The sequence below is a fragment of the Lactuca sativa genome, chromosome 2 (genome assembly GCF_002870075.4).
Source record: "Lactuca sativa cultivar Salinas chromosome 2, Lsat_Salinas_v11, whole genome shotgun sequence".
Lineage (NCBI taxonomy): Eukaryota > Viridiplantae > Streptophyta > Magnoliopsida > Asterales > Asteraceae > Lactuca > Lactuca sativa.
Window position 1 is genome coordinate 10,402,882 of NC_056624.2, and position 17,007 is coordinate 10,419,888.

The following is a 17,007-nucleotide window of genomic DNA, read 5'->3' on the forward strand; positions in this document are numbered from 1 at the left end:
TAGCCAAACATCGTGCCAGAAGCGCGTAGATTTCCATCACCCACCTTTCTTTTGTAAGAAAGAATGAAGCTGTAACATCCCGATGATGAAGTCTTTGGTCCAAACGCCATGCGTTTGGCATAAAACGCTGGACGTTCTATGATGGACGCCAGGCGTTTGCACGCAAAGACCAAACCCTAATTTGTAGAGTTCATACCCTATTTAAAGAACATTATGGTCTCAAAACCCTTCACCACTCCAACCTCCATCCTCATTTTGAAAACCCTAAGTGTGTATGAGAGTTTGAAGCCTTGGTTCATCTTTTTGGTATCATTTATTGTTCTTGATAAGAGAAGGAAGATCTTTGGAGTATAGTGGTTGCTCTCTAACTTGTGGATCTGGACTATTGACATCTTGGAGCATCATTTTGAGGTATAAAGTTCAAATCTTGATGTCTCGTTTGTTAGATCTTGATTTAGGGCTAGTTTGTGTACTTTTTGGTCCCAAAGACTTGATCTTTCATAGTTTGGAATGCTTCAGAGGTTTGGACTGTCCTTTCAAGCATAATAGTGTGTCTAGAATCATAAAAATGCAATATTAGGTCTTCATAATCTTCCATGCAACAGTTTTGGAGCGAAAAATTTTGCAACTTTATGGATTTAGACGTTCCATTATGATTGGATCTGAAGTTTGGACATGATATCTTAAGCCTTTAAGATATTGGTTTGGAAGTTGGTAATCAACGAGCAAACGCCAACCGTTTGCATGGGAATGCCCAACGTTCGAACGCTAGGCGTCATATAGTTAGGGAGATGCAGCCTCGACAAGTTTGTCACCGATACTCGAGGTTGTTGACCTAATGCGGTCAGGTTTGGGTTGCAGTTTCCGGTGGGATTAGGAAGATAGTGCTGGAGGAGGCTTATAAGTCTCACTTTTCTATTCACCCGGGAACCACCAAGATATATCGGGATTTGAGATTAAGCAATTGGTGGCCGTGTATGAAGAGAGAGGGGGTTTTTGACCCGATGCGGTTAGGTTTGGGTTGCAGTTTCCAGTGGGATTAGGAAGATAGTGCTGGAGGAGGCTTATAAGTCTCGCTTTTCTATTCACCCGGGAGCCACCAAGATATATCGGGATTCAAGATTAAGCAATTGGTGACTGTGTAAGAAGAGAGAGATGACCTCATATGTCAAGACGTGCTTGACCTATAGGATGGTCAAAAACGAGCATCAAAGGTCATATGGGAAGTTACAGCTTTTGGAGGTTCCCATGTGGAAGTGCAAACAGATCACTGTGGATTTTATCACCAAATTACCTCGAACGACTAAGGGATTTGAGGCGAATTAGGTGATTGTGGATCTTCTGAACAAAAGTGCTCACTTCTTAGCAATTCGAGAGAGTTCTTTGGCCGAGAAATTGGCCGATTTATATGTACGGCAGATTGTCGCTCGACATGGTATTCCTCTCTCCATTGTATCGGATCGGGATGTTCGGTTCACATCTCGTTTTTTGGCAGAAGTTCCATGAGGAATTGGATACGAGACTGCATTTTAGCACAACTTATCATCCACAGACTAATGGCCAGAGTGAGTGGACCATTCAGACACTAAATGACATGTTGAGGGTCTGTGTCAATACTTAGAAAATAACGATTTATGTACACATCCTCTGTTTATTGTACCTTTGATCTATGGGATATTCTGATATGGAACAATACTTTGAAAACAATGATATTATAAACATTCTATGATTTGTGGTTGTTTTAAAAGGTTTAAATTTCTTGTGATTTTTTTGTTGGGATGTTACAAGTTGGTATCAGAGTCTTGGTTTGAGCGAATTGGAAGAACATCCGTGTGAATCCAGTCTCAAACTAAGGAGCTGTAAAGGCTTTAAAAATGACCGTACACATCCTCTGCTTTATGTACTTTTGATCTATGAGATACTCTGATATTGAACAATACTTTGAAAACAATGATTTTGTAAACATTCTATGATTTGGAGTTGTTGTAAAAAGTTTAAATTTTTTGTGATTTTTGTTTTAGGATGTTGCACCCTTTCCGTGCATGTAATTTATGGATCCTTCTATCCATAAATTTACTGGATGAGCATAAACTTACTTTCAAAACCTTTGAACTTTCACTATTATCTTCCTTAACTTACTTTCAAAACCTTTGAACTTTCACTATCATCTTCCTTTTACATCATGTCTTTCTGTTGAATACCTCATGGTGGGCTTCATGTACTACCACTACAAATGAAATCATGTAGAAGGAATATAATTGTGAATGTCCAAAAATCTTGAAAGTAAATCAACATAAGGGTTAAAGGTTAAGAACCTTGAATGATTGCGATGAAAATATAATGCAAATTACACAACCTTGATTAATCGTTTAAGGACTCCGGGTGGGGTGTGCTTTTTATATTTGCATGTTCAGCTTCATCTCTCTCGCTCAATCTCAAACACTGTCTTTAATATCAAATATGAAGTGCTTCATTTCTCTTGATCTCTTATCCAGTTCCAAATCCATGTCTCTATCTCTTATCGTCATCTGTAATTTGAAAATGTTGGGTATTCTTGTTTTGCAATTTTGGGTTTTTCTTGTTATGTTATTGATATAGATGAACAAAATACAATGTGTTCATAGCTTCCTAAACATTTGGTTCTGCAATGGATCCTTACAAGTATCAAGTATCCTACTTTTCTGTACTTTTTGTAGTTCAAAACCAAAATAGATCTATGTTATTGCTGAAAAGAACAACCCAGAGAAACAGAGTACAAGTCTTGAAAGAAGATTTCTCAATCTAATTACCATGTTTCATCGATTGTTTCTTCAAACATTTGTATCAATGTGAGTTCAAAAAGATGAAATGAGGGTGGGGTTTTTTTTTTTTCTTTTATGAGAGAGAGAGAGAGAGAGATTAATAAAATTTTAAATTATAAAGAAAAAAGCAAAAAAAAATTATCAAAAAGGCGATTTAGTCTTTTCAGTTTTCTGATGACCAAATATGCAATGAAAGATGCTCAAAAAGACCACCAATCCAAAACTTTAATGGTTTGGACGTTTTTCCTGAATAAAAAAATACATACCACAAGGATTATATTTGCAGTTTTGTCCCATTTGTTATCATACTCTTATCTATTTTAGTCAGTTTGTGTAATAGTCTCTTAAAACAAATGTATCTATATAAAAGCAAGATACACACTTCATCATTAAAGTATTCAATATTTTTCAAGTTTAACTTTAATTTATAGTGGTCAAGTTCATTTTTACTTTTGATCCAAAATATTTCATACCAATAACGATTAATGTTATCAGTTATGTTAAAAACCTGTCCAGCCACTCATCACCATCAGATTTGCCTTTTAACCGTTTTATCATATTTATTGTTTCTATAAAATCAAAAATACAAAACTCAAAATGAAACATTTAATCAGAACAGAAATATTACTACGTAAAAAATTGAATCCAAAATACTTACAACAATCAAAACCTATGTTAAAATTTTCAAAAGGATCAATCAACTTTCTCCCTTTTCCAATTTTGATGAAGAAATACGAGTTTTTAGTGAGTGCATGTTTCTTTCCGGTTTCCATCAGTTATTGTTCTTTCACAAACCAATATTTCCAAAATCAAAGGAGAAAACTAAAGAGGCATTGTGGGTTAACGAAACCACTGATTGTTTCAAACAAAACAATACAACTTTATTTGTGAAAACTAAATAGATATTGTGTGTATGTGAATCAGTAAAGAAAGGAGAACGAATACCTCTGTGTGAGTGTGAATGCTTCTCTTTTCTTCTTCCCTGTAACCACAAGAATTTTTTTTTTTTTTTTTTTTTTTTGAGGATAATACTAAGAACTGTGAAAGATACAAGTATGACAAAAGCCAAATTATATAAGACTTTTGTGAGGGGAAGGGGCGTGATGGTAATTTGGAGATGGCCACACCTAACTTTTGAGGTGTTCACACCTACTGTTTCTTATCCAATAAATTCTAAGATATATTATATTTATCAATTACTAAATAAAAAAATCATTTGAAATATAGTAGCTGTAGCATAATTGGTCATTCAAGAAAGAGAACACATTGGTGCACCCCTTGTGTATATGAACATTTGGGGAGCAGATTGAGAATTCATATTTGCAAAGTAATAAGTGGTATTCTGTCAAATAATATTCGCATTTACGAAATTTTTAATTAAGTAAAAAATATATGTTGACTGTGAATCCTTAATTAATTTTAGCATAAATATTTGTTTTTAGATACTATTTGGTATTATGTTTGTCGTTTGGTATAGTGTTTTCCTGTTCTTCTTGCGTACTTAATTGGCTGATGCGCACGAATCACTATTGAAACCTAAAATTTAGCCAAAAAAAAACAGCAATTTGCAAAACTAGTCAAACCAATTTTTCAAAGCAATGATAACGAATCCTATTTTGGTTATTTTAGTAATATATCCCCAAAATATATTATTGAGAAATTGAGACAGTGGGAAAAAACTTTCTTAAAGTTTGATATAAAGTATCATAAAGTAAAATGGGAGGTGGAGTGTGGGGTTGTTAATAATTGTACCATATATGTTGTTTCTAATATGAGTTTATTTTTGTAAACTTATATAGAATTTTAGTAAAGTACATAATTCTGTGAAAATATTTTTTCTAAAAGTTGAAAGGACTCCAGCTTTGAAAATCCCACTGCTTTAAAAACTTAAATCAAAACGTGATGTGTACTATCACTAAACAACTTTTTTCTAAGCTATCATAAAATAACTAAACGTTTTGTAAAATAGACTTTATGACACACTCTAATTTGAAAAAATTGTTTTGATTTCAAAAAACTATTTATGAGATCCTATGAATATCTAAAATCCGGTTGTTAGTGATGCCATGGAGAGATTCTGTCGATATCCTTACTTATGGTAAAGGCATAGCAAACAATTTCCCAAAGGGGATTCGATTGAAATCAATAATAAAGCAAATACATGCATCTTATCTTTAGATTCTTTTCATTGAGTAAGGTTGGTGGAAAAGGGTATTTTATAGGGAAAAAGAGGGGCAATTTATAAGGCTGCACATGTTAAGCCAATATTGTGAATAATATCCTCAGATTTGATGGATTTCACACTAAACCAGTAATTGTTTATTCTTCTTGAGTTATTTTCTGATGACATTAGCAAAAAATCTTTACATGTTCCCAGGTGTTCATTAGAAGGTTTTATTTATTTATTTATTTATTTTTAATTATTCATATTTGGATGAAAAAATATTTTTTTTTTTTAATTTTGATTTTGATTACATAGACACTCTACATTATAAGTTTTAGACTAAATTACATCCGTTGTCCTTTAGTTTTGTCAAATGTTACGGATTCCGTCCCTGAAACTATATTATCACTCGGGCCCTGTGATTTTACTTTGTTGCAGTTTTCGTCTATTTTACCCTTAACATATATTTTTTATTAACTTTTTTACTATTTATTTATTATTAAATGGTTATTAAAATAAGTGGTGATGAATGGGGGATGGAGCCCATTTATTTTAATAACCATATAGTACTAAATTTATAATACAAATATCTAATAAGGGTAAAATTGTCTTTTTGCCTCTGACATGGGCAAAAACCACCGCAAACTAAAATCACATGAGGTTGAAAAAATAGAATTAGGCACTTAATCCGTCACTTTTGACACAAATAAAGGACAACGAATGTGATTTAGGACATGTATTATGAATCTTGTACTTATGTGTAAAAGCCTCATGATAAACAATCGTGCACTTATGGTTGAAAAAAAAGGGAAATGAATTAATTATTAGAATTAATGCACAGAAAAAAAAAAAAAAAGGTTATAGGCAGCAAGGATGACATGAAAAATAGATTTTACCTTTTAATAAGCACCTGAAATTATTGATCAGTTTTTTTAAACATAAATTCCTGCATAAAATATATAAATACAAAGGTGAAAAATATATAAATACAAAGGTGAAAAATAGAGGATGGTTGGGCTTTTGACAATAATAAAAGAATGGGCTTAGAAATGTATTCAATATAACACCTAAACATTAGGGCCCAACAACATCATTCTTAATAGCTTTCTCATTTAACATTTCCATTAGAAGCCCAATATACCATAACAACAGTGATGTACTTTATAAGAAAGTTTATACCTATCAATCTTAATCAGAATTTTCCTCAAATTATCAATCATAGAAAAACAAATCCAAATAGAACCAAAGGGATACGACTTTTATCAAAAAGGGGAATGTAGTTTCACTTTTTTTATACAAGTTCAACCCACAAAATGGATTATTATTAGATGATAAAAATCAAAAGATGGACGTGTGACCCACCCGCTTTATTTTTAAGGATCAACCCAAATTGCTTATATGATGTGATATTTCTATCTTGTAAATATAAAAAGGAATATTAAGATTTATTGTTTGGTATATTTGAGCTTACACGCAACAGATAGCAATGTACTTTATGATAATTATGTGTTACTAGATGGGATGAAAGGTCAGAATTACCCTCCTAATACTATAATTATGTGTTACTTGACAAAATTTGAGGGATTTGAGGATACCTGAAAAAATGAAATTTTTTGGATGTGAACCCGATACACTTTTTTACAATGCATTGATTCATGTCTTGTATGTGAAGGATAGACACAGATGCTTGCAAACCATCAAGTTAAATGGAGTATGTATCCCAAAAAAATAAAAAAATTTAGTTGGTAAAATGGGGAAATGGCTAACACTTTAACTGCCATACGTGACATAAACACAATTTAAAAAAAAAAAAAAAAAAAAAGAAGTTTGACCATGAAAAACTCTGATCCTACATTTTATAAAAATTGAACACAAAAAATAGACTTTTCTAGAGACAAATATTTATTCAAAATATTTAAAGGGGCTAGAGAAAAATACTTTAAAGAAAAACATGGAAAGTTTTGAGTAAATTTTTCATCAAAACTTTCTTCACGATTGAAGATTTGGAGGGAAAGGAACCAACAGATCTAATGAACTTACTTAATAATAAAATTACGCAATTTCCCTCTTCAAATTTTTTTAAAGAAAAAATGACATCCATATAAACAAAAATTATCAAAGAGAAATGTAAAACCTGCAGATTTAATATATCAATTAATTAAACAATACAACTAAGAGACTAAACAGCTAAACTCCCAAATATACTGTTAATGACACTGCTCTGCTCAGAAGAAAAAGAAAACTAAACATCTTCAAGTTATTGTACATTGAACATATCAAATCTTAAAATATACAAACTATTGTTTCAAACAGTTAAACACTAATTTACTGTGACTAATCAGGGGTCAAATTAGTAGGCTTTTTATCACATAAATTTCATTGATAAATTAAGCTGCCCAATGTGAAACCAGCTAAAGGATTTTATTTCAAAAAACATTTAGAACCAAATTAAAATCAATGGCTTCAATCTCCGGTTTAAAACAATATCAAACTTTGTCCTACCCTTGCTTTTACAACTTTGCAACCAAATATTTACCAAACTAATTACTAGTACAATCGAGTTGCTAATGTGATTCCCCAAATACATAGATAGACTCACAACATTTCTTACATTTGGTTAAAGTACGAACCCTAACTTATGTAAAGCCAAAATTATCATCATTTTATTATCAGTAACTATATATATGTGATATACCATGCCTTACACTGGTTTTTTGAGCATGCTTTTTTCATGCAACAAAACACCCAATTTGATATATAAGCGTACCAATATTTAGGGTTATGGATTTTACGTCAGCAGTGGAAGCTAGATCCCCCAACCTCCAGCTGATTTCTTCACCAATTGAACCTCTAACTTGATACTTCATATCGATTCTTGCTTCAGTTTGGAAGTTACCTTTAAACCTTTCAGGTGCGCGCGTACACGCACTTTACCCTGTTAAAATGTGAGAACTGATGAACCGAAATAAAATTTAGAGAACTCTTACATAAATGGCCCCTGGATATGGAGAAATAGGCAACTTTGTTTCAACCTTTTTTTTGTTACATCGGAGGTCCGTGTGGTGTAGTCAAATTAGCAATTTTGGTCTTTCGTCCAAATAAAATGATTTTTTATCCTTATGGTATTTATCTTATAATTTCTTTTAGAGTAAATTACATGAATAGTCCCTATGGTTTGGGGTAATTTGCACATTTGATCCCTAACTTATCTTTTTAACTCGGAAATTCCCTACTGTTTGTTTTTGTTACGCCAGTGGTTCATACTGTTTGTTTTTGTTACGCGTTTGGTCTTTATCTTACCTAAAAAGATTATTATTTAAAAAGGAAAACTAGTGGGGTAGCTAAGGTAAGATGAGAGTGATGAGGTTGGTGGTGTGTTTATTTAAATAAATTAAAAAATCAATGGCAAAATAAGTTTTTTAGGTAAGCTAGGGAACAAGCGCATAACAAAACCAAACAGTAGAGATCTTCCGAGTTAAAAAAATAAGTTAAAGACCAAACGCACAAATTACCCTAAACCATATGAACCATTCGTCTAATTTACTCTTTCTTTTACTTAATTCTGATTTTTAGAAATAATAAAGATAAATGGGGCCACCAAACCCACCTTTACCCCTTATAAATGTTGTAGAGGGTTTGAACCCAAAGCATGGGCTAAGTTTTACAAAACACGACCGTATTTTTGCCAACCATGCCAAGAATAGCAATGTACTTCCTTAAAACCCATTTCTACCCTCTTTTTAGCATCTTGACACCAAAGCATGGCCGTGCTTCGAAATACCATTCGTGTTTTGCCTAAACATTTCTTTTAAGTGGTGTTTTCTCTCATTAGTTCAAGTTCAGTTCAATTTTTTCAACTTCAAATATGTATAACTCTCTTATACGGACTATGTTTTAGCGGATTCTTTTGCTCATACATTATATATTGTCGTGGCTGTTTTACAAAATCAATAAAAAAAAATATGCACTTAAACGTCATTAGGTTCTACTTGTTGGAGGAATTAGGGTTTATGTTGGAGATCTGGATACCCCTTGGATCGTGTGAGCACTTTCCGAACTGATATTTCAACTATATGCTTGGGTTGCAAGAAATTCAGCCTAGGATAATCCAAGAGGGCACTTACGAATCCACGCACAAATATCGCAAGCCAAATTGCCAGAAGGATTCTATGTTCGTTTGAAGAAAAGAGAGCTAAAAGTTGTGTGCCTCTTCTCAAAGAGAAGAGTTGTTTATATAATAAGCAAGATTTAGGCTTTGCCTCTTAGGGTTGGCCGTCATGGGTTGCTTTGGAAGCATGTCAGTGAAATCCGTAATTTAATGAGGAAATCAAGGGTTTCCAAATCTGATGAATTTCGTCAGTTTTACCATAATCACCCTTAAGAATTCGATTTTCTCATTATGTTCCTATATGTGAAATTCGGAGAACTTTTGGAGCGCTGCTCCAAACCCTAATATCAGTAGGACCCCAACAAAGAGTTCTACCCCTTGGACCCCGCTAAGGGCGTTGCCCCTCGACTCCACTAAAGGGCGTTGCCTCTTTGGAAACCCCAGACCCCCATCTTATCATCGAACTGGCTTCTAATTCGATCTTATACATGTGTACACTCCGCACATATATTAAAGTACAAATTATGAAGCTCATTAGCTCACATGTTAGTTCCAATCACATAAAATGACGTGGTGACCCTAAAATCACCAACATTATTTTTATATTGATAAACATCTTCTATAGGCTAACAACTTAATAGTACTAAGTTTACAATTCCTCCCAAAACAGTATGACCTTTCAGGGTACTCTTCTACCAATAGATACAAGAGTTATTGTTATGCAACCAACTTTTTTGAAAGGATATCTACACCCCGGTTTATTGTTACAAATTCACAAAGTGGATGTTATATTTTCTATCGATTTTCATTTTTTTGTTTAATAAGTATGTAAATCCATAAATTTAACTTCATTCTAATTTGGGAAAACACGAAGTCACAAAAAAATGAATAGATTCTTCCTGGATTAATTGTAAGGTAGACAAGGATGGGTGGTTGAAGAATCAAGTGATTTTTCCAGATTGTGTTAATTTCATATTTTGATATATTTGTTGTTATTTTAATTTATTACAGGTGTTAGTTATATTTTCTTTTCAGGTATTTCCAATTTAGCAACCCAACATTCTTTTGAATATTTATGGCTGCAGAAAGAAAAGGAGAAACAATTTAAAGAAAACAATAAAATGGTATTAGACCAGATATGCAAATGTGCTCAAGAATACATAAAAAACTTACTTTGTTTGGAGCACCAGTTGTACACGTATGCTCTTTTTGGTTCATTCTCAGTATACAAAGCTATATATAGAAAAGGCACATAAATCATCCCAAATAATGGTAGTTATAAACAAAATTAATAAACACACCTTTTCTACTTATAGGATCAAAGTATTATTGGATAAATTTGGTTGTCTTTGAGCCATTAGCTCATTTTGACCTCTGTAAAAAAATGCAATAAACATCCACCAAAACAACTTGAAATTACATATCAAGCCAAATAGATGTCATGAATTTACCTATGCAATGCTTTAAAGTATTGATGCACCTGAGGCAAAAGACAAAGATTAACATTTGGTGTGTATATTAGGTAGTAAAAAAATGATTCTTTGGAGTAATTTCATGGAACAAATGGTGTTTCGAAAGATAAAAAAGCCACAAACAAACATACACATATATACGTTAGCTTGTATTAAACATATCATCAAATGGTTTATAAACATGCAATCGATCTTAGTGACAAAGATAAGAGTGAAAGAGGAAAGAGTTTAACTTTTTTAGTCAGAAGTGCACATCACGTATCTAACAGGATGAGAGAGAGAGAGAGAGAGAGAGAGAGAGAGAGAGAGAGAGAGAGAGAGAGAGAGAGAGAGAGAAGAGAATACCAAAATCTGTCATTTGTAGGCGAAGACAAGCGATTTTCAAATTTTAAATCCATTCTCCTCAAGTCACCCCAAATAGACAAGGAAATCTGTGATTTGTAGCAAAAAGTAGTTACCTCAAGACATCTTTTCGACCTTCATTTTCATGTTTCTGTAACAAAGTATTGAAATCTTATCCTTTAGAAATTCTATTAATTGGAAACATAAGGAAGAAAATTAGGGTAAAGTTTCAAATTAGAGAAATATATAAGGTGTGATCGGAAGCTTATGTACAAGCTTACCTGGAGAACAGTAACTGGAGGGCTCGAGCCCATGGCTATCTCCGATCTGCAATAATGAGCTCTACTTTAGACCCAAGATTCCAAGATTTCACCAAACCATCTTCGTCCTTTATATGAAAAATTAGAAAATGTACAAATATTGTAATTAATAATGAGAGTGTTACCAATTCTTATTTGGATCGATGTAGATGAAAAGAAAAAAATTGATTAGAAGCAACTTGATCTTGATTTCCTTTGACTTCAGTCAAACATCTTCAAATCCAAAACCCAATTTGAATCGCCCAAGTTACATGAATCCTGTAAGAGCTCCATTATCACAAAAAAATGTGCATTTCACCAAATACCTTATATGCACTGTAAATAAGATTCAATAAATTATAACCAAAATAAAACTTGAAGTAAAATCTCATAATTTAGGCATATTGTTGGTGTTTTTATTGGCATGTTGAAAAGTGGAGACTCCAGATGACAATTTAGGCGACATGAACTAAGACCTATAAGCTTGTTTTTAATTAGTTAATTTCTTGAAGGACTTCTTGATTAGAAAGTAGCATGTATCAAGATGAAATTTTGAATGATAGGCTAAATTAGAATGAAAATGGAATTCAAATCGGTTTATATGAAAAAAAATAACAGGCCAGATGCATTTATTTTCTACCTTCGTTTCCAGCAAGCATTGTTGATGTATAGACGGGGGAAGAGAGACATATTAAGTATTGTTAGCTGATTTGGGACCTGTAAACACAAAAAGTACACACAAGCACACAATTAAAGAGATAGGTTAGAAGGTAGAAGCGATGGTGGTAGAGTTCCATGGTGTATGTGTTTATCTGAGATAGAGAACAGAGAAGAAGGTGAGAGAGCGAGCTTTGAATGCGGAAAAAAATCATGTGGTGCGGCAGTGGATTTTATAGAGGAAAAAAGATTTGAATAAGTCTTCCATATTTTAAGCAAAAAATGGGGGTGACCGTGATTTGAATTAGTCTTGGTATTGAATGAGTCTCCCATATCTTATCTTGACCTTTACAGATATTGACCGCGAACTAAGATCCATGATTTGGTATGCACAAAATGATTGTAAACAATGCAATTAGGCTTGTATGACTTAAAATTCGGCATTTGATGAAAATGCTTTATAAGGTAAAATAGATATATATGTATGTTGTACTAATTTTAATAAAATACAAGAGACTATAATTATTAATCACGATGGTACTTCATTATAACTCCAAGTAAAAGTTATCCAACGGGTTACTATTTTAGATTTAATGAAGAAAGTTATATATGTAAAGTTATTTTGGATGCTTTTCCCTTCTTCAAAATGGAAAAAGTTTGATTCCAAGTGACAACATAAACTTAGATTGAAATTAGTGTGAATGTGTTTAAAGTAAATTTACTTGGCATGATATCTTTCTTAATTAGATGATGCCAATTAAACAAATATATACACCTGATAAAAGTTAAGGTCAGATTAGTCAAAGAGTATATATGACTAATTCTATGTGTATATACTTTAGGTTGGGAGATGTGGAGCCACCAGGTGCAAACACTCTCATTTGAGGGCAATTCATGATGGTAACATTATCCAATGAAGGAAATTCGAACTCGTTCATCCCGAAGAAGAAACCCTCTAGCTCTCGTAGATTGACTAGTTCAATGGACTTGAGACGAGGAACGACCACAACCTTCTTAGATGATGATGATGATGAGGCATCTTCTTCTTCCTTCTTCACAATCACTTTCATTGCCTCGCAATCCTTTATCTTTAACTCTTCAAGTTGTCTTAGGCTTTCAAGTGCAGAGAATGTGGATATATGTTCCAAACGGCCACACCATTCAATCTTCAGTAACTTTACATTGGGAAGCATAATAACATTGTTATTTACTCTTGGAATTGCTTCATCACAACCACTCCTATTGTTTTTATTGTTTCTCGTCCCTAATTGAGTTTCAAATACCTCCTTCATCCCATCGCAAACCACTACTCTCAGCACTTGAAACTTTTGCATTTGTCCTGCTGCTGCATAACATGGAATCACACTTGACAATGCATGGCATCCAACTATTCCTATCTCTCTAGAGTATTGGCATAAACTCCAAGAAACACCACCCGCTTCAGACACCAGCAACAAACATAGAAAAGTTTAATGTAAAATTAAACTATAGACACAACCTTTGTATAAAAAAATTAATTCAAAATCTAGTTTTTTTATTATACTAAATGACACGATTGCTCTCCACATCAAAAATGTAGTTTTGGTTTTTTTTTTTAATAGTTAATGTCCGGATTTATTTTAGAGACAATAAAAGACATACCAGTATACAAACTAAAATATAGGTATGCAAACTCAATGAAATCAAGAAAGCATGTGTTTACAAAACAAGATTAGAAAAATTAGCTTTTGGTAATATTATAACTTATTGAATTATATCCTACAATACCTGTCGCCTGATGGTCACGATTATCTAAATTTAACTAAATATTTACTGCCTTTTTTGCTTCTTACTGTTTAGATTAGAGCGCGCACACACACACACACACACACACACACACACACATATATATATATATATATATATATAGGGCTAGGTTAAAGTGTTTTTTACATTTATTGTGTGCTGGAATGCACCAATAGGAATTTAGTAAAAATTATATTATTATTTAATTAAATAATGATAGATATTAAATCGTTTCCATAATTGTATGTATATTAAATGATATCCATAATTATAATTTTTCTCTTTATGGAAATTAATTAAATTCGTCATTAATATCAACAATAACATTCTTTCAGAATAGATTCGTACCTAGGTTTTTATGTTAGTAATAACATTATTTTAGGACTCACTCACTTAAAATACAATAAAGTTGTATGGAATATGAAGAATGAGGGTGTATTCTAGTAGAATATAATCTCGTTCTCCTAGAATACACTCTTATTATTTTATATATGAATTCATTCTGAAAGAATATTATTATTGACATTAATGACGAATTAAATTAGTTTTTATAAAAAGGAATTATAAATATGGATATCATTTAATATACATTTAATGTTTACTCAATTCTTATTGATGCATTCTAGCACACAATAGATGTGAGAAACATTTGAACCTACCTCTCTCTCTCTCTCTCTCTCTCTCTCTCTCTCTCTCTCTCTCTATATATATATATATATATATATATATATATATATATATATATATATATATGACATAGGGTAAGTTTCTAACTTAAATCATTATAGTAGTTTACAACAAGTTAAGAAGTTATGTGTTACATGCATGACCCTCACATTTTAATGAATAGCCTTTAGTCGTACGAGCTGTAACCATTAAATTGGTTATAATTTGAGAATTAAATGATATTTCATAATGTGATGAATTGGTCATAATGTGTTGATGACTATCCTTTTGTCTTTCAAGATTTGGTTCCATTCTTGTCATTATTGGAGACCAGCAGTAGCAAAATTGTCACAAGAAGATGATTTCAATACATGTATTCAGCATCCGGTATGAAAAAGTTACTTGCATGTTTTTAACTTCTTTTAGCTTAAACACATCTACAATTATTTCAGGGATTTGTGGGTTTAGCACTTCAATCATAGACATGCTAGGATTTGTGATCAACTTGTCATCCATGCTGACGGTGTAGTATATATCAGAAAAGAAATGCAATAAGTAGTATGTACAATGCTGGGATTTGTGGGATTAACCGAAGACACAGATTTTTGTTGACTTAAATATGTGTATTTTCATGTGTATGTTAAAATTATGATGGTTAATGGTTAAATCTTTGTGGTTTGTAATGATTACAGCTTATATATATTGTGAAATTTCTTTTTAAAAACTATTACCTGTTTGGGGTAATAGCTTTTTGATGAAAAATAAATTTGATTGTTTAATGACTATATATATATATATATAATGTGTCATGGCATTTACCCTTTAGGTAGTTATTATCGTAGTATAGTACTGTAGTATATGTATAAAATGCATTATTAAAATATAACTGGTTGGAATTACAACTATAAAAGGAAATATTGTCCGAAATAAACACAATTATGAAAATGGAAAAATAATCTAAGATGCTCGGTTATTACAGAAACAACAGAGGATTCACATAGAATGGCAAACCTAATTAGACACGTTTATATTTTCTAATTAGAAAAAATAAAAAAGAGATCTTATCAGTAAATTATAAAATAATAAATACACGGTAATACTTTTTCAAATGAATGGAACTTTTTATGCCTCCAAATCACATTATTGAGTTTGGATGGTAGGTAATGGGTGTGAAATAAAAGTTTAAATCTTCTATATGTAATTTCGTGATTTTTGTAGAATATTTCAAAGAAAAAATGGATATTGATAAGGATATTAAATAAGCAATTGAATACTCACAAAACATACCTTAAACTGATCATGAAAAGTGGTAGTTGTAGTGGTATTGTTGAAAGATATTTCATTGCTCTCATCCTTGGCACCACCTCCACCAATACACTTCAGATTCTTCAATTGATTTAGAATGAGAGAATCAAGATGAGGGAACAAAGGGGTGCTTGTGTGGGTAGATGTAGATGTAGTCATTTCTTCATCCTCATCATCTTTTTTTGAAACAACTTCTTCAATACCATCACAATATTCTATCTTGACTTTCTGTAGGTTGGAAAGAAGTTCTGCCATGAGAGGTGAATACAAGTACTTAATGCTTTTGCAATTCTTAATTTTTATGGTTGTACGTAGGGGTGGCAATTGTTGACACGCTACGACAAAAATACACGAAACGAAATTGGGACGAAACTGAAATTCGAATTCGTGTTCGTATCGTGTTCGTGTTAAGTGTAAAAAACATGATGTCGTGTCGTGTCGTGTTCGTGTTTAAAATTCGACACGAAATTGACACGGTTAGCATTTATTTGTCGTGTTTTTCGTGTTTGTCGTGTTTTTCGTGTTATGTATGATTAAATATTAATTAAATAAACTAATTTTTTTTATTATGTTATCTTTTTCGTGTCATGTCGTGTTTGTCGTTTTTTAATCGGTTCGTTTTCGTGTTAGTTAAAAAAACACGACGTCGTGTCGTGTCGTGTTCGTGTTACATAAAACCTTGTCGTGTTGTGTCGTGTCAGATAAAAACACGACACGATGGCCCGATTTGCCACCCCTAGTTGTACGGTTGTGGAATGAGGATTCTGATTGTTGTTTTGGGAGAGTGAAAAAATTATTCCAGCTGCTGCACTTCCACACATGACTCAAGTTGTCCATATCCCTTAGATACAATTCCTAGAGGTTGGGAAGTATAGGTTGTTGTTAGTTATGGTGAGTTGTTACCCCCAAAATACCAACGTCATACAATCATAATCATATCATATAAACAAACAGCATGCAGAGCCTTCAGCCTGACTGGACCGCCTCGCAAGGGCTTCAGCCTATCTGGACCGCTCTCTGAGCCTTCGACACATCTGGACTGCCTCACAGGCCTTCAGCCTATCCGGACTGCTCGTCGGGCCTTCGGCTTGACTAGTACGCCCTCCCGGGCCTGTAGTCTATCCGATCCGCCCTAGGTATGTTGGCCTTCAACACAAAGTACGACCGCCTCAACCCAACCCAACCCCCAAATCAAACAACCATGTGTACATAAATATCATACGCTAGCATGTATATAACAGTCAGACTGATCTAACAGATCACTAAGCATAGCAACATCCTATATAACCAGGATACCGACCTGACCGGTCACTAACTAGCATTATCCTATATACCAGGATACCAATCAATAAGCATATCATGCAATAAACCCGGATACAAATACGAAAAGGGCCGACATTGGTGCCTT

The 17,007-nt window shown here is 32.9% G+C and overlaps 2 protein-coding genes across 5 annotated transcripts in view; both read right to left on the minus strand.

The window, feature by feature from the left end:
• LOC111915505 (uncharacterized) overlaps positions 1-10,811 on the minus strand; it is a 30,063-nt gene extending 19,252 nt beyond the window's left edge. The window contains exons 1-3 of one of the 4 annotated variants that reach the window (XM_052768264.1): positions 7,733-10,811; positions 5,862-5,911; positions 3,747-3,783 (exon numbers count right to left, since the gene is read on the minus strand). The gene's annotated coding sequence lies outside the window, so the exon portion shown is untranslated. Of the gene's footprint in view, positions 1-2,139; positions 2,228-2,315; positions 5,809-5,861; positions 5,912-7,732 lie in introns of those variants that run through there. The other 3 variants (XM_052768262.1, XM_052768263.1, XM_052768265.1) reach the window with 3 other exon arrangements.
• Positions 10,812-11,454: 643 nt separating this feature from the next.
• Positions 11,455-15,854, minus strand: LOC111915502 (uncharacterized). The gene is made up of 5 exons (XM_023911154.2): positions 15,582-15,854; positions 13,611-13,617; positions 12,681-13,281; positions 12,566-12,618; positions 11,455-11,522 (listed from the first exon to the last, which is right to left on the minus strand). The coding sequence occupies exons 1-5, from the start codon at positions 15,852-15,854 to the stop codon at positions 11,455-11,457; spliced, it is 1,002 nt and encodes a 333-aa protein (XP_023766922.2).
• Positions 15,855-17,007: the final 1,153 nt, after the last annotated feature.